The following is a 17,752-nucleotide window of genomic DNA, read 5'->3' as shown; positions in this document are numbered from 1 at the left end:
TTTGTTTATAAAGACCATAATGACTTTCATTCACCTGTTGAATTGTACACAGTCCTTTATCCCCATTTGTAGTTCTTTCTCACATTTCTAGAAAACATTTTTATTTCTACGGCCACTTTCTATTTTTTCATATAGTTTTTGTTTAGATATTTAGCACGGGTTAACTCCTTAACACAGTTATATATTTATTTTCTATGCAAATGTTTAATTCTCCTGCACATTTTTTATTCCTCTGTACATATCTAAATCCAATGCAAATGTTTAATTTTGCTATAAATGTTTAATCACTCTGTACATATTATATTTAGATCTATCTCAGGTTAATTTTAACATATGGATACTGTTTTATAGGTTAATTCTAATGTATGTTCAATGTATGTTTGCATGCTGCTACTGGATTTTCTTTGGGATCAATAAAATATCTATCTATCTATCTATCTATCTATCTATCTATCTATCTATCTATCTATCTATCTATCTATCTATCTATCTATCTATCTATCTATCTATCTCATAAGTACTGTAATATGATTGTAGCCTTTTTAGCATGGAGAACTTGAGGGGTCCTGAACACTTATTAAGTGCTTTGTCGACAATAGATTGATAAAATGAAAATAAATTGATTTATTTTATCTTTTGATTGTTTAATATCATACATCCCTTTTAATGTTGGGCAGTTCCCCAATTGATAATCCAGCCTTACCGATCAGATATCAATGAATGAATTGCTTTCAAATTTGATTATTTGGTTAACTTGTTAATTGAATAAAAGGTTGTTGTTTTTTTAGCAAGTATCAATATAATTCCCAGTACAGAACGAACTAAATAAAAACCCATAAATATATGACAAAACAAAACAATCCATACTTCAAGGCTAAAATACAGTTTATAGAGACATGCTGCATTCAAGTACTGTAGGAAGACCCGTGTTAACATTTATAAAACTGCTACAGTTAATCTGCAAAATTAGCCAGACTTACCATCACGGTGGTTAAATAAAAAAAACAACCAAACTCCAAGTTTGTACTGTCCATCTTTATGTAGTAGTGTTGCTTTTGTCTTTAAAAAAACATGAACTAAACCAGAAATGTTGATGATTTCTGAACGTCCCATCGTGACGTGAAGGCACACGGTGCATCCAGGAAGTCGATTTAGATGATGACAATATCACTAAGTGACATAATCTTTGAATAAATTTAATATTTATGTATAAAACAAAATAAAGACGCACCTGAACACAACGTCTAGGTTAAAAAACAAACGGTTTCCAACTGTTAATTAAAAAAATAATAATCAACGTTTGGTCACGTGACCAAGGGTCAAACGATTCGCGGGAAACAACATGGCGATGGAGATGACAGCCACGCCGCCGGACTCGGTGCAGTGTCCCGTCTGTTTTAAAGACTTTGAGGCGTCCGCAATCAACGGACACCTCGACCTGTGTCTGCTGAAAGGCGTCAACCACAGCGGTCCGTCCACAACAGACGAAACCGAGCCTCCATTGAAGAAGTCTCGCATTAGCGCGGAGGCTGTGCCGCCGAGTCCCGGTGTCAACAACACCGTGCCCGCCTCCTCCTCCTCCTCCTCCTCCTCTTCTTCTTCCTCCACGCCGTCAGCCGCGGTATTTTCTCTGTTTCAGACCCACAGGAGTAAACAGTCCGTTCAAAATGAATGGGCTGGATCATTTTCAAGTAAACAAACAGCTGTCACTGCTGTCAATAAAGGGATTAAACGCAGTTCGCCAAGCGAGGCGGAACCCGGAGCAGCAGGTCCGGATCATGTGAAGATCCAGCCCTCCGGATCAAACAGGCGGACTTTAAATGATTTATCACCGCGGACACTGCTGACTATAGACAAGCCCCTGGCGGAGATACTGAGACCAAACACACTGGAGGAATACTTCGGTCAGAATAAAGTTGTTGGCCAGCAAACACTCTTTCGGTCGCTTCTGGACTCCCAGGAGATCCCGTCAATGATCCTGTGGGGACCGCCGGGCTGCGGAAAGGTGAGCCCACATGAAGCATCCTCTACCTTTCTGTTTTATATGTGATCACTTTTCTCTCAGACTTTAAAGAAAAAAAAAAAGATCTTGTTCAAAAACACACCTTACTACTACTCCTGCTCCTCCCTTATTAAAAATGAATGAATGCACTACAGCACTGTGATAGAAACAAGCTGTCCCCAAGCTGACTCTGATGTCCCAAAGTCTTTGTTTGTGTGTGCAGGTGATTAAACTCAGGTGATTTAAGGTGAGCACACAGAAACAGAAACAGTAACACCAGAGTGAGACTTTAAGATATTAATAACACCACCAGCCATAGGCACGGCTGCACCTAACCTTATTTTAACCAATCAATTAATCAGTTTTGTTTTTAATTAATTGACTAATTGGGATGTAACATTACAAATCTGTAACTAATCTTTTTTTTTTCATCATTGATTTAATCTGCTGATTATTGAAGGATTAATAAATAGTGTCACAATTTCCACAGGTGTCAATTTACTGCTTTAATTATTTTGGTCATTGATTAATTGAAATTAATTTAAAGTCATTTGTAATGGCATTAGATTAGATTAGATTATACTTTATTTATCCCACAACTGGGAAATTCACTTGTTACAGCAGCAGAAAGTGTAATATACACTACAGAAGTAAAACCAAATAAAAGGGCAAAACCCCACAGAAATTAAACAGACAGAAATATCTATAACCTACACAATAAACACAAAAAACAATCAACTTTCAAAACCTTCATTAAACTGAATATCTTCTGTTTTTTGGACAAAACGTGACATTTGAGGACGTCACCTTTGGGCTTCAGGAAAGAGTGATCAACATTGAACTAAACATTTAAATCGACTGATCGAGAAAATGATCCGCAGATTAATTGCTAATGAGAATAATCATTAGTTTATAATTATATGTAACTGTAAAAAGAGTTTGCACCAGTAGTAGAAACGCGATAAACTTGATAAGGAGAGAGTTGAAACTTTTACAGCACGTTGTCAAAAATAAGTTATGACTTCCATGGCTGCCAGGTTGCTGCTTGCAATTGTTGTTTGTCAGACTTTAATACAGCATGTTAATGACTTCTTAGATATGCCAAGCTGTTAGAGTGGATTGTCATACAGCAGCCTGCCATGCTTAGACTTTGTCAACACGCTTCAGTAACACTTTACCTCTTTAACTCCCTCTGTCAGTTGTCTTGTCTTTCACAATCGAAGGGTTATTTTTGGGAGCCTGTCATAAGGATTTACAGTGAAGACGAGAGGCTCTCTAAGGAAGGTGCATTGTATGACCTAGAAAATTAGATGATAGCTCAAAGACAGGACAAAATCTGAAATAATAGTATGAAATATTAAAAAAGAAATAGGTAAGGGTTCGAATCCGACCTGTGGCTCTTTCCCGCATGTCATTCTCCATCTCTCTCTCTCTTCCCACATTCCTGTCACTCTTCAGCTGTCTCTATCAAAATAAAGCTTGAAAAGGCCAAAAATAATAATAATTTCTATCTTTGTGTCTTAATCAAATCCCTTTGCATGTGTTTCGTTCTCTTTCAGACCACTCTAGCTCACATAATTGCCAGCAGCAGTAAGAAAAAGGGCACGGCTCGCTTTGTCACTCTGTCTGCCACCAGCACGTCCACCAATGAAGTCCGAGAGGTGATCAAGCAGGCGCAGAACGAGCTGCGACTGTGTAAGAGGAAGACGATACTGTTCATTGATGAAATCCACCGCTTCAACAAATCCCAACAGGTGGAGTATTTCGCCGGAAAAAGATGTACTCAGATTGGTTGTTTGTACTGTAAGCTGCAAAGTCTAGCCAGTGTTTGAAATAACTGTTGAGACACGAGTTTATCAAATACCAAAGTATGAAAGTGTCCAAAAAAAATTATGGTTGGAGGGAGATTGTGTGCTGAATCGTTTCCTTTGCCAAACCACAGTTCTGCAGGAATAACTGGATAGCTTGTGGCCTTGCCTGCTACAGCTATTATGAGAATGTGCTTACTGAAAATAAACACTCAATTGATCCTCTCTCGAACAGCACCCACCGGTTTCTTTGTTTGATTCTTGGAACAGACATATTAATATTTTGTGAGTCAGTAGAAATACAGATAGGTTATTGTTTTAATTTAAATTTTGAACAGAAATCATGAGCGGCACTGTTATTTTCAGGTGGAACTAATTATTTCACAGAATTTTAAATTGAGATTGTGGAAAACAGTTCTTCTTTGTGTGCTACCTGACAGTAAATCCAGACAGAACATCAGCTCGTAAAGAGACTGAGTTGAATCAAAGCATGAAAAGTCGTCACGTTGTCAGTTACTTAATAAACCTTGAAGCATTTTCGTAGTCAAACAAACACTTACTCTTGATATCTTGTCATCTTAGACATGGTCATTATCTTCACTTTCTGTAGGACACCTTCCTTCCTCACGTGGAGTGCGGGACCGTAACTCTGATCGGGGCCACCACAGAAAATCCGTCCTTCCAGGTGAATGCCGCCCTGCTGAGCAGGTGCAAGGTTCTGGTTCTGGAGAAGCTCTCTGTGGAGGCGATGGCCTCGATCCTCGACAGGGCCGTGGCCACACTGGGGATCAGAGTCCTGGAGCAAGAGTCGGAGAATCCCAAAGATCAAGATCACTCAGATGGACACATGTAAGTGCTCCTGTGTGGACTGAGCCCTCAGTGTCACACATCATGACTGGGAGTCAGCCTATATAACTCAGAATCCTTTGGTTTGGTTTCTATTCTTCTGTTCCTGGCTTAGTGGGTCCAGTAGATAACATAAGTGGGAGTGTGCTAGTATTTGTTGGAGTATTTGTTGCAGTCCTCTCAGCTCAGCTCAGCTCAGCTCTGCTCTGGTCTGATATGTTGACAGAGAAGAATTAGCATATGAGTTGCAGGAGTCTGCTGGCTGCAGAAGGTATGTTATATTAAACCAGAGATACAGTTTAATATTTGTGTGTATTGTTTGGGGTGCATAAAACATGTGGAGAGATTAAAGGGTTATCCAGCTGAGTTTGGGTTTAAACCAGAATGAAGCTGGCTCACTAATCTGGGCTAAATTACCACGGTTACCGTAAGCTACAGATTAAAATGTGTAAACAACAAACAAACTTTCTGTATCCTTTATATTCATGTAATATCATGTTGCAGTGACCTTAAACTCTACTAACATTACTATTACATATACTACATTTTATATATTTAACTGACTCTTTTACTTCTTTCTAGGCCAAAGATCTTCATTGAACAAAAAGCTCTGGACACCATCGCCTACCTTTGTGATGGTGACGCAAGAGCAGGACTTAATAATCTGCAGCTGGCTGTTCAGGCTCAAGTGAGCTCATCAGGTCTAGATGGCTCTCAGGAAATACTGCTGAAGGAGGTGCACATCAAGGAAGGTCTCCAGAGGTCCCATATTCTCTACGATAAAGCTGGTAAGCACACCTGTACTCACTGTGTCAGTGTCACAGTTGTTACTAACCAACGTGATCTGAGAGGTGCAACTTCAAGCACCCAGTAACTTCTAATATTTTTAGTAAGTTAAGTTGTGTTATTATTTAAGAATTACCAATAATGATGAAGAAACATTTCTTTATTCTTTAAAATTTGGTTCCTGACCTTTTTTTTGTTGTTGTTGTTCTGACTTTTTTTCAACATTTACTGAAATTATGTGGTGATTATGAGCCACACCAGTATTTAAAAAAAAAGTTGTTTTATTAATTAATTATGGAAACACCTTACAATTAGCATAGCTAACAGAAATTCAATTTGATATATGTTTCAGTAACATGTTTTACGATTATCAAAGGAGGCATGTCGGACAGTTTACAACTGTATTCCTGCACATTAACACGCTGCTGCATGTTTCACAAATCTACATAGTTAAATCCTCGGAGCGGTTTCATTGCAACACCTGTCACTTGTATCCTCACTTTAAATAACATCTGAAACACTGGAGGTTTTAACAGTGCTATTATATTACTTCTGAGAAATTGTGATCGCTGTCCTGTCACAGGGCTTTCACAATTAAAAGCACCGGGACAAAAAAACAAGTGCGTGTTTATAGCCGTGCTCACGGTTGCTTAGGAATAATTTGTTGTGTGTGTGTCTGTGTGTGTTTCTGTAACACTCTGGGGTATTACACTACACACGTTTAAGTAGTCTCCTCACAAACTGACATATAAACTATGACTCTGTCATAGATCGATGTGCTGTACGTCCATAAAACTTGAAATTCTTATTAATTATGAATTTGGTATTTTCTTAACTACAATAGCTGAACATGTTTTCACTCACATTTACTGTATCTACAAACTGTACTGACTAATTTTTTGACTAATGACCTAAATGGAGACAGAATTCTTCTCTTCATTATGGCTTTATATGATCTCATCAGTCCTCTTTTTCTTTTTTGCTTTGTGTGTATTTGTGTTTTTAAAGGTGAAGAGCACTACAACTGTATCTCAGCGTTACATAAGTCTATGAGAGGCTCAGATGAGAACGCGTCTCTGTACTGGCTGGGCCGCATGCTGGAGGGCGGTGAGGATCCTCTCTATGTGGCTCGCAGACTGGTCCGCTTTGCCAGCGAGGATGTTGGTGTGTGAAATGATTAATTACGTAACCTCCGCTTCATTTATTTTGGATTATTTACTATTTCCATTCCGCATGTAGCTGGCACTCTGGTTTCCTGTGAGTTACTTACTTACTTACTACTGTAAGCTTGTTAGAAAACCCTTTTTTGCACTGTTTTGAAAGTAAAATATTGTACAAATTGAAGTAAGTAGTAGTAGTCATAGTCGTACTGTAACTTTCTTTCAATAGTCTGGTGAACCAAAAGACTTGAGATATTTTCTGACTGGCCTGTTGCTGATTAAAATTAAAAATCATTATATGGGAACACTATATGGGATTATGGACAGCTTGTACTATTTTATTACAGGAAAGAAAACATAGACTCAAAGCTGAAATACATGCAGAGAAATAAGAGAAAAAAAAATGTAAGCATGAAAATATAATTTTAATGTTGTCTGACTGAATGGCCTCCGTCTCTTGTCTCTCTCAGGTATGGCAGATCCCTCTGCTCTTCCTCAGGCTGTGTCTGCCTTCCAAGCCTGTCACTTCATCGGGATGCCTGAATGTGAGGTAAGCTTACACGACCAATCGGTGATGGTTTAGATTTTTTAATCAAGAGATATCAACTGGATTTTTTCAGTCTTAATATAATTGTGTCCCACTGTCAACACCTCTGTCGACTGTCAACAGGTGATCCTGGCTCAGTGTGCGGTCTACCTGGCACGAGCACCGAAGTCCGTGCAGATCTACAAGGCCTATGCTAATGTGAAGGCCTGTTTGAGGAACCACAAAGGCCCCCTGCCTCCTGTCCCCCTGCACCTTCGCAATGCCCCCACCAGGCTGATGAAACAACTGGGCTACGCTAAAGGCTACAAATACAACCCAGCCTTCAGCGTCCCTGTAGAGCAGGAGTACTTACCTGAGGAGCTGCGGGGAATCGACTTCTTCACCTGGACACCTTCGGATGCATGAGGATCTGTTGTAATGACTGATGCAGCTCGCCGTACTAGGTTAAAAATCAAGGCGGCTATTGGTAAATGATCCATTGTTGAGACATAATCTTAATCAAATTCCAACTTAGTTAGGAGTTCATCAGTCAACCATTATGTCATGTCCAGATTGTTTTTACTTTTAATTTGCATTCTAAATGTTCATAATGAAGTCTTTTCAAATAACCATAAATACAGTAAATATACACACTGTGCTTTGCATTTCCATAATGTTTACCCTGTTAAATACATATATGTGTGTGTTTATCCTTATAAATATTGTTTAAAATGATTAAAATATGTTTCTTTTTGTTACGATCTGTATATATTTTGATGAAATACAAGGAAAATCATTGAAAATGACATTATATAGTTTATTGTTTAGTCATTTCTTCAGTTGTGGACGCTTCTTCAGTTTTGGGCCATGGTCTAAAGGGAAATAACACAAGATTAAGTTTTTATATGTCACAAATAAATATATATATCAATATATATTATATGATATTATATTATATGTTTTCTGGTTACTTCCCTCACCTCACTGATCCAGGGGATGAAACTGGCCACACGGGTAAACATTGTGGGCTTCTGAGGGGTGTTACAGCCCCGTCCATCCACAAAGCTAGTCACTCCTTGTACATACCACTTACCATCTCTGCCCTTACAGTTCAGAGGGCCTCCGGAGTCACCCTGGAAGAAAATATAAGATATTGGAGTAATGGTATTGTTTTACTCAAAGCATGGAGTTGTTTTGCGGTTGTTCCTCACATGGCATGCTGACTTGCTCTCTCCTCCTGCACAGACCATTGTTATCTTTGCTGAGCTACCCCACCAGTCGCTTTGACTACAGATATTGTGACCCACCACTGGAAGGAGGGCCTGCTGCAGCGTAGTTGCCTGAGGACCACCAGCTAAAGAGAAAATTGCACAATAATAACTGGGATATATTACTATACAGTCAAATAAGGTGCACTACACCACACGTGAGCTGGGTGTTGACAGACTTGACGGCAGGTCTTACAGTAGAGACGACCCCAGCCTGTGACGTAGCAGGGTTGGTTGTGGGCCAGAGTGGCACCACTTTGTGGCAGGCAAGCCAGCTGAACCTTGTCATTGATAACAGCACTTTTCTCCAGCTTAAGCAGAGCGATGTCATTCCTACATAACAGGATGAAACACAAAGAATAGAAATAAGAATTAAACTTATCAGTAGTTGCATGTTTTTAACTGCTCATAGTCCTTTTAACTGTGTAAAGTGACTGTGTGAGGTGTATTCATTTACGTTTACAAAGCTTCTATTTACTCAGCTGCTGTTCAACAGAGACTCTCAGGGTAGAGGCAGTTTTTTCAAGGACATATTTACTGTGTTTCTTGGTAATCCTCCACAGATCTGGAGCACTGGAGTAGTTATGTTATGAAGGAATGAAAACATACCCGCAAGACACACAGTTGTCATTCCATTTGGGATGGATGAACATTTTTTCCACCATAATGGACTGTTCAGGTCCTTCCTCCTTGTTCATGTCATGCTCAGCAAGAACCACCCTGTATGTGTGGAATCTGGATTGGAAAAATCTAGGTCAGTTTTGCATTTCTAAGAGCGCTTTGGTTCACTCTCGCTCTGGAAATGTGATGTGACAGTTACAAGAAAAAAACATATTGGATTCATTCAGGAACTCCACATGCCGTTTATTTTAGTATAAGATCACAAATAAATGTTTCCTCACGTGATGCAGTGTGCAGCAGTCAAGACCCAGTTAGGAGCAATAAGTGTTCCTCCACAGGTGGGAAAGAAAGACTCCAGAGAAACCTGCCATGGCCAGCTGTATGGACGGGCTTCTTCCCCGTTCACCACACGGTTGGTGTTGGGCTGGTAGCTGGGTACACCACACCCAAACACTTTAACACAGTGAGAGAATATATATGACTTTCAGTCAGATAAGAGATTGATTCATATGTAATAAATCCTGTAAATGAATGTGTTTAATATAAACTCACCAGCTGTAACAGCCAACAGGAGGATGAGTACCTGTTCCATCTCTTCTTCATCCAGAAGAACTGGCTCATCATTCAGAGCTATTTATGAACAGCAGTCCAGACACAGCCTGGGAGTTTTCCTTACATTTTCCAGCTGGCAAACCCGCTGTGTACCAACAAAGAAGTCAGATAACGGCTGAAGATCAGAATGTTATGTGCAGATCGAGACATAACTATAACACACATTTTACATTTTACACACTTCAGTTCACTTGAGGCTCCACCAAAATTTAAGATTGTTTTACGAAATTATTTTTATACTAGGCCCAAAATGTATACTTATATACTTCCACGTTTTTTGGCAGGAGGGTAAATTAAGGACAGAAGAAAGTTATGTACTGTATGACTTAAAATCCTATTAGACAATTAGACTGTTTAACTTTTTTCCATTTATAATGTAATAAATATATTGATACAGTGAAAAAATACTTAAATTCATAATCAAGGTATTCCAAATGAATGTGTAAATAAAGGGATGCCCTACTCTCCGTCTTTCTATACTCCTAAATATCTTCTTATTGGTCATTAAAACGTTTTAAGGGGATTACGCTTTGCCCTTGTAAAATAAAAAACATTAACAAAGAGTCAATAAAACCATAAATTGATTTTTATGTATTCATATCTATCGTCCGTGGTAAATAAATAAATGAATAATTGAGGGATTCTACAGTGAGGGAATATTATGTGTTAATCAGAGTCATTTTCCCCTTAAAATCTACTTCATTAATCTACTTAATGAATTCAGCAACAGCTTTTGAAATTAAGCTGGTTTTAAGTGGCTTGTTTTTGCTTTTATATATAAAATACAGTAGATTGTTGATAATTTAGGTGCAGGAAAAAAATGTTCCTTATTATTGTGTAACTTCAGAGAACATTAATGTAAACTGAAATCCAGTATAAGAAGCAGCAGCCACTGATTCTCAGGTTTGGGCAGTCAGTCTAACCGCCTTCTTCACTGCTTGTCTAGTGGTCCACAAGAAGAGAAATGTTTACTTATTGATGAATTCTTCATGTTTCTCTGAAGATCTAGAATTTTGTTAGAGAGGGTCATACACAGGGTGACAGTGTGGCATACTGGAGGTCCCCTCCACTTCACAACACGTTACATGCTGTATTTATTGAATGGATGCATTTCATAGCTGCAGTTAGCTGTGTTTACCACTGTATACATAATTCTAGTGCTATATAATGTTATGTAATGTAATGTTATACTGAAAATGAGATATATCTGAAATTATCCTGTTAGTTGTATTATTATTATTATTATTATTATATCCCTCCCTCTCATCATCATCATCCATCATTCACTTTTGTTGTTGTTGTTATTCTTATTTGTACAACTATTATTATGTTATTTGTAAACTAATGACATACATGTACAGTACTTTTATTGTAATTTTTTTTAAATTATCATCTATTATTCATCGTTATTATTTTCATTTTTATTATTATTATTACTTTTATTATTATTATTATTTGTGTATTCGTAAACATTGGAGAATAATGACGTACATGTACAGTATTTATTTTTTATTTATTATTATTATTATTCTTATTATTATTATTGTGTATTCGTAAACATGGGGAATAATGACGTACATGTACAGTATTTATAAGACCACATGTTACCCTCCCGCCGTGGGGTGTCGCTGTGAGCTCGCCGTTTCTACCTCAAATCGCTGCCGCAGAAGAAGAAATTGTCGCCGTTTCTACCTCAAATCGCTGCCGCAGAAGAAGAAATTGTAGTTTAAAGATGGCGCTACCCGGCGTTTCACTCGTGCGGCTCAGAGCTCTGTGTAATGTCGCCAAATGTGTCCACACAGGAGGCCAGACAGCGTCCAGGTGGAGCAGACCAATGCAGTGGTATAGCACGAAAGCAAGAAGCTTTCAGGAGCTCGGTCCATCACCTTTCCAGACCAAACGAGGTGAGTGTGTGACCGCTAGCCTCGTGCGAGCTAACCGGTGACAGCTCCGCTTCAGCGCCGCTAAACCTCAAGGACACCCACCGTGTGAACACATCCTCTTCAAGCGTGTGTCTGGGGGTCTTTCTTTGGAGTTAAGCTCAGGATATAGTGGAGGTATCGTGTGGTTGACCTTGCTGTGTGTCTGACTTGTTTTTTTTACTCATTAGGCCTCTTGGAGGAGTTTCCAGATCCTAAAGGTCTCTTGAATAACACCATCTCCCGTTCACTGGGAGTCAACGACATGTCCCAGCTCATCCAGTACAGCTGCACGGAGCATGCTGGTGTCAAGGTCAGGACAGAAGTCATGATGAGATGCAGTGGTTTCTGAATATCCCGTGTCACTGAGAGATAATGTGTCTGAATTCTGTATTGTAACTTTTTTTGCTTTTGTTAGAAAGTCACTGTCAGACTAATGTGGCCCTGCAAGATCGAAGAGGAGGGTCAAGCCTCCAAGAGGGTCGACGCAGAGCGGATTGCTGCGGCTGCTGCTTGTCTCAAACTCAGAGTAAGCTGTAGTGATCTCAGATTGTAAAAAGCAGACACATGTTTTCCTTTTGTTCCCGATATATATATAGTGATTTTTCTTATTGTTTTGTGCAGGAAATGGGTGTCATTGGTCCAGATAATCAGCTCCCCAACAGGAGAACTGGCCGGAAGAGAGGGGGGCTACATTCAGCTCTTCATGATTACGAAGACGGCTTGAAAGAGAATTTCATTGTGCCCGGTATGAAAGTGGATGAGCACAAACAGCAGCTGCCAACCGGAGAAGACGCCTCAAATATCTCTGAAGCCCTTTCCCTGTTTCCACAACCTAAATCTCTCCTCTCGAGGGTCCTCCAGGTGGCCACGTCATCCAACAGAAGCAGGGTTTGTATCTCTCATCCTTTTGCACAATGAAAGCAAAGCGTTGTTTTACATTGATCGTGTATTATAAAGTTGTCACTCGCTGTCTTTACAGGAGCTGCTTCATTATAGAACAACAGGAGGGAAGATAAAGAGGTGTGAGCTGAACGTGCGCTGGCCAGAGGAGATGACGTTCTCAGCCACAGCGAGCAACCGAATGACGGCGGAGAAAATGGCAGCAGCTCTGGCCTGCATGAAACTGAAGGTCAGGGTTGTTTTGTTTTGGAGAAATTATATGTTATGAAATTATGTTAGAGTTGTGTTAACATGCGTATCATGTCACCTCATTTAGGAGCTGGAGCTGCTGGATAAAAACAACAACCCGCTGACTCATGCCAAGTACCATCGTGAGCAGGTGAGGGAGGCTGGAGAGCGAGAGAGGCGTCCACTACCCCTGGAAGTCCCAGAGTACCTGGAGAAAGACGTGAGAGAGTACCTCGCACAGGTCAGTCATACATGTGTGTATGTGTACTACAAAAGTTTGTGAACACACACTGCTGTGCAAAGTCTCGACTTGTTGTTGGACGGTCCTCATACCTTCGACCATGTCGTGATGTATTCATGTCTTTCTAACAGTACCCAGCAGCAACAGAAGTACAGAAGCTTTGGGAAGACGAGGAGATGAGAGAACGGCAGACGGTAAATGAGGCGAACGAGGAGGAAGACTGTGTGTCAGACGCCATCACAGGCAGGCCATACAAGCCCCTGTCTGAACAGCAGGCTCAGGAGCTCAGCGCCTACCTGCAGGAGGAATGGGAGCAGGCGAACCCCGTGTTGAATGTGGAGCTCCCGGCCGATGCCCACCGCGAACGCGTGGTCTCGGCAGTGCGGTCCTCCAGGGTGGTGGTGATCGCTGGCGAAACAGGATGTGGAAAAACGACACGGATCCCCCGCTTCCTGTTGGAGGAGAGCGTAAGAGCTGGTGAAGGGGCCGAGTGCAACGTCCTGGTGACCCAACCACGGCGGATCAGCGCTGTGTCCGTGGCTCATCGTGTTGCTCATGAGATGGGTCCGGCTTTAAAAGGCTCTGTGGGATATCAGGTAGATACTGGTTTATAGTATACTGTGTTTGTTATTGACTGTTTTTGTTGCAATAACCAGATATGGCCTCTAGAGGGATGCATTGACCATTCTGTAGTGATGTAGCAGAAATATCAAAACTTTTTCAGAACAAAATAATGGTTGATGATAGAAGAAAATTTTAAATTAATTATTCAATTTAAAAAGTGTGAGAAGACACCTAGATGGTACCCTAAAGATAGTGCCTTTCTTTGTTATGCTAATGTTTTTATAGTGATGTACATCTGTGGATAAATCTATGAATATTGTTCTTTGCATAGGTGAGACTTGAGAGCCGACCACCGGAGCACAGTGGCGGAGCCTTGCTCTTCCTCACGGTGGGCGTCCTGCTGAGGAAGATGCAGTCGAACCCGTACCTGATGGGAATCAGCCACGTGGTGGTGGACGAGGTTCACGAGAGGGACATTAACACAGACCTGCTGCTGGCTCTCCTAAAGTCCTGTTTAGACAATAACCCCGACCTACGAGTGGTGCTTATGAGCGCTACTGGGGACAAGCAGCGGCTGGCTCAGTACTTTGGAGGCTGTCCAGTCGTGAAAGTGCCTGGGTTCATGCACCCGGTGAAGGACCGATACCTGGAGGATGTGATGGAAGAGATGGGACGCCCGCTTCCAGTCCAGCAGAGAGTGCACACAGACAAGCAGGTGCGTTCATGTCTATGTGCCTTACATTCAGATTCTCTTCAGTATGTTTATTTTCACTTGTCCTGTGTCTCATGACTATGTATTCTCATCTTTCAGGGAGGAAGACACGAGGTTGCACTGGATCTAGATTTAGTAGCTGATGTAATCGAGCACATAGACAAATGTGAAGAGCCAGGTAACGAGCACAGTACCTCTCATCTTCTGCTTTTTAAAATCTTTTTAAGCTAAAGCCTGAATTGTATTTGTTAAACATTCTTTCCCGTCATGCTTCAGGTGCAGTGTTGTGTTTCCTTCCTGGCTGGCAGGACATCAGGGCTGTTCAAGAGAAACTGGAGGCGAAGCAGCAGTTTTCCTCAGGCTCGCAGATGATTGTGCCATGTAAGAAAGTTGAGACAAATTTACAAAGACTTGTCTTTTGTCCTGCAAGCACAGCGACCGGATTTAAGATTTGTTTCTTATTTATTTTCTCTTCAGTGCACTCAAATTTATCAGTAGCAGATCAGCAGGTTGTGTTCCAGCGCCCTCAAGTGGGCCAGAGAAAGATCGTCCTCACCACTAACATTGCTGAGACCTCGATCACCATAGATGACATCGTCCATGTGGTGGATACAGGAACTCATAAAGAACAGAATTATGACCCACTGACTAAGGTTAGTGTCTGTTTCATTGTGAATCATTTCAGATGTGTAAAAAAATCAAGTCTGCGACTTGTTTTTTTCTGACGGAATCATGTAAAATGAGAACAAATCTTCCAGGTCTCGTGTCTGGACACAGTTTGGATATCTCGCTCTAATGCCACTCAAAGAAAGGGGAGAGCAGGTCGATGTCAGCCGGGACAGTCCTACCACCTGTTCCCACGAAAGCAGCTCGAGTCCATGACTCCCTTTCCTGTCCCTGAGATCCTGCGCACACCATTGGAAAGTTTAGTAGTGCAAGCCAAAATCCACAGTCCTGACTGCAAGGTATTGAAAGAATAATGGCTTTTGTTAATTTATATCTTTTATTTATGATGTATTGACTGATGGCTTTTTGTTTTTTGTGTTTGTGCAGGCTGTAGATTTCTTATCCCAAGTGTTGGACAGTCCCGAGAAGCAAGCCGTGAGAGATGCTGTCCGAAATCTACAAGACATCGGTGAGTGACTCACACTTACTTACCTTCTGGTTTGTGTGAGGTTTTAGCCATCCTGTGTGTCTAACATTACACAATCGGTTGAGGATTAAGCTGTCAAATGTTCATTTCTTTAGGCGTTCTGGACAAGACAGAAACCCTGACGCCTTTAGGAGAGCGTATTGCATGTCTGTCATGTGACCCTCGCCTGGGCAAAGTGCTGGTCCTGAGCGCCATGTTCAGATGCGTTCTGCCCATGCTCTCTGTCGCTGCATGTCTGACCAGAGACCCTTTTCACAACAGCCTGCTGAACAGAGCACAAGTCAAAAAGGTGAGCTGTTTTAACAACCCACCTGTTGATCCGTGTAGTTTGAACATAAAACATGTACTAATTATATCTGCGTTCTGTATGTCCAGGCGAAAGAGGCTCTGAGCGGGTCCACCTACAGCGACTATTTGGTGTTCGTTAAGGCTGTGTTGGGCTGGAGGAAAGTCCAGCATGAGGGGGACAGAGAGGACCGAGAGGGATATCTGGAAGAACACACTCTGTCGAGGTTCAGCCTTCGATTCATCAATGGTTAGTTTGACACTCGCGCACAGTCACCCTATTAGACATCGCAGTCTTGTTACATTATAAATCAACTTCTTACTATTTTGCTGCAGGTCTCATCTCTCAATTTAGCACGAACCTGCAGGAAGCTGAGCTGGTGTCTCACGCCAATGAATGCCAGCGTCACACTTCTCTCTACAACGAGCACAGCAACCAGGATGAGCTCCTAAAAGCTGTACTGCTGGCTGGACTCTATCCCAACCTCATTCAGGTACATGGCAACAAAAGAAGTCTATTATACTGCTTCTATTTCCCTGGTATTTTTTAAGTCTCAAATATCATTTTGTTGCAATTTTTGTTATGGTTGTCTTTCAAAAACTTGCACATACGTTCCAGCATAGCATGGATGAACAAAAAACACACTTATTGTTTGTTCTCAGGTGAAGAAAGGTGCTGTGACCAAAGGACGCTTCCGCCCAGACAGTGTGTTTTTCCGCACGTTCAGTGGGCCAGTACTGCTTCACCGCTCCTCAGTGAACAGGTTTGAACGTGCTCCAGAATTCAGCTACAGCAGATTTTATACTTTTTTATAGTGCGTGTGTAAACGCTGTCGTCTTGTGTCGCAGAGGGAAAAAAGAGCTCCCTAGTCGCTGGTTGACGTTCTTCAGCGCTGTCAAGTCCAACGATAATGTTTTCATCAGAGATTCTTCTGCTGTCCATCCCCTCGCCCTGCTGCTGTTCACAGACTGTGATATCTCAGAGTCAGGTAGGACATCTACTGGTCTCCATTTTAAAAATAAATAAATAAATAAATAAATAAAGGTACTGGTGTGCTGGAGACGCCCTGATAATCAGACTGAATTGCAATTTCATTTTTCCAGCATTATTCAGTGACTAACTGTGCTGCAATTTCATTTTTCCAGCATTATTCAGTGACTAACTGTGCTGTCACCATCATCACTGACAGTTGACGAAAAAAGATTTCTGATTTAATATCTGTAATTCAGCTTACCAGGCTACCTGTGCACCTTTTTGCCCCCTCATTCCCCCAAAACACATGCATGCATGTGAAATGAGTGCACAGAAGTTGGCCAGCCTATGAAATGAAATGATTCGCTAGACTGATTACAGTCCTCGGACTGCCAGAGATACCAGATTTTTCTTTTTTTTTTTTCCCCCAGATCATTTGATTTATTGACCTTGCTCTTGAACAGTAAAGAATTTCAACAAAAGACACAAAATCCACTAGTTTTAATAGCTCATACATTTAATTTCTTTCAGGCCTGTGCTTTAATAAACAATTTGTAACTATACAAAATGTTATACAGATGTGTTTCTGCCAGACTTAAAGTAAATCATTTTTAAATGTCATATTTTTTCTCATGTCCCAGTGAAGGGAGACAGAGTGGAAGTATCTCTTATTGGAAACTCTCTGGTGCGCTGCGAGTTGCCGGTTCAGACCTGGGAGCTGCTGTGGGATCTCCGCACTTCCATCCAAACCATGCTGCACCGTAACCTCAACAATCCTGGCAACGCGATCACCAACTCTGATCAAGATGGAAAGCTCATCTCGTTACTCGTGGAGCTGCTCAACACTACAGACTCAAACCCCTTTGTTCAGAACAGCGACAGTGAGGTGGACTGATGACATGGAGCACTTTATACATGTGTGTATGTTGGATCTGCTGGCTGGTACAGGGGAACCAAAGAGGATGATGCACTCTAATTTGTTTTGTCTCTTTTTGTTTGTAATTGAGCCTGTATATAATGTGCTGAACTATTCAAGACTCTTGAAGAGCAGTCTTCTTCTTGAGGTAAATGAAAGACCTCATATGGTGTGAGGAAATCCATTGGTTTGGATTTTGGACTGTGGTTTCTCATAATGATTATTTCCT

The 17,752-nt window shown here is 41.0% G+C and overlaps 3 protein-coding genes across 3 annotated transcripts; 2 read left to right on the top strand and 1 right to left on the bottom strand.

The window, feature by feature from the left end:
- The first annotated feature begins 1,303 nt into the window (after positions 1 to 1,303).
- On the top strand, positions 1,304 to 7,794 carry wrnip1 (WRN helicase interacting protein 1). The gene is made up of 7 exons (XM_019262073.2): positions 1,304 to 2,005; positions 3,562 to 3,756; positions 4,421 to 4,659; positions 5,239 to 5,444; positions 6,451 to 6,606; positions 7,073 to 7,152; positions 7,273 to 7,794. Exons 1-7 carry the CDS (start codon positions 1,343 to 1,345, stop codon positions 7,552 to 7,554), a joined length of 1,821 nt encoding a protein of 606 aa, XP_019117618.2. The 5' UTR covers positions 1,304 to 1,342; the 3' UTR covers positions 7,555 to 7,794.
- Positions 7,795 to 7,931: 137 nt separating this feature from the next.
- LOC104931542 (chymotrypsin-like elastase family member 3B) lies at positions 7,932 to 9,677 on the bottom strand. Its single transcript, XM_027291345.1, has 7 exons — positions 9,570 to 9,677; positions 9,299 to 9,470; positions 9,006 to 9,131; positions 8,593 to 8,729; positions 8,340 to 8,482; positions 8,109 to 8,261; positions 7,932 to 8,000 (listed from the first exon to the last, which is right to left on the bottom strand). The coding sequence occupies exons 1-7, from the start codon at positions 9,607 to 9,609 to the stop codon at positions 7,983 to 7,985; spliced, it is 789 nt and encodes a 262-aa protein (XP_027147146.1). The 5' UTR covers positions 9,610 to 9,677; the 3' UTR covers positions 7,932 to 7,982.
- Positions 9,678 to 11,327: 1,650 nt separating this feature from the next.
- dhx30 (DEAH (Asp-Glu-Ala-His) box helicase 30) lies at positions 11,328 to 17,730 on the top strand. Its single transcript, XM_027291301.1, has 19 exons — positions 11,328 to 11,533; positions 11,740 to 11,861; positions 11,967 to 12,077; positions 12,173 to 12,439; positions 12,531 to 12,680; positions 12,768 to 12,920; positions 13,052 to 13,516; positions 13,816 to 14,199; positions 14,296 to 14,374; positions 14,473 to 14,577; positions 14,674 to 14,849; positions 14,955 to 15,161; positions 15,250 to 15,331; positions 15,445 to 15,638; positions 15,725 to 15,884; positions 15,971 to 16,128; positions 16,298 to 16,398; positions 16,484 to 16,623; positions 17,249 to 17,730. Exons 1-19 carry the CDS (start codon positions 11,362 to 11,364, stop codon positions 17,500 to 17,502), a joined length of 3,480 nt encoding a protein of 1,159 aa, XP_027147102.1. The 5' UTR covers positions 11,328 to 11,361; the 3' UTR covers positions 17,503 to 17,730.
- Positions 17,731 to 17,752: the final 22 nt, after the last annotated feature.

This window comes from Larimichthys crocea, chromosome II (genome assembly GCF_000972845.2).
Source record: "Larimichthys crocea isolate SSNF chromosome II, L_crocea_2.0, whole genome shotgun sequence".
NCBI classification, from domain to species: Eukaryota; Metazoa; Chordata; class Actinopteri; family Sciaenidae; genus Larimichthys; species Larimichthys crocea.
This window is presented reverse-complemented; position numbering and strand designations above follow the sequence as displayed.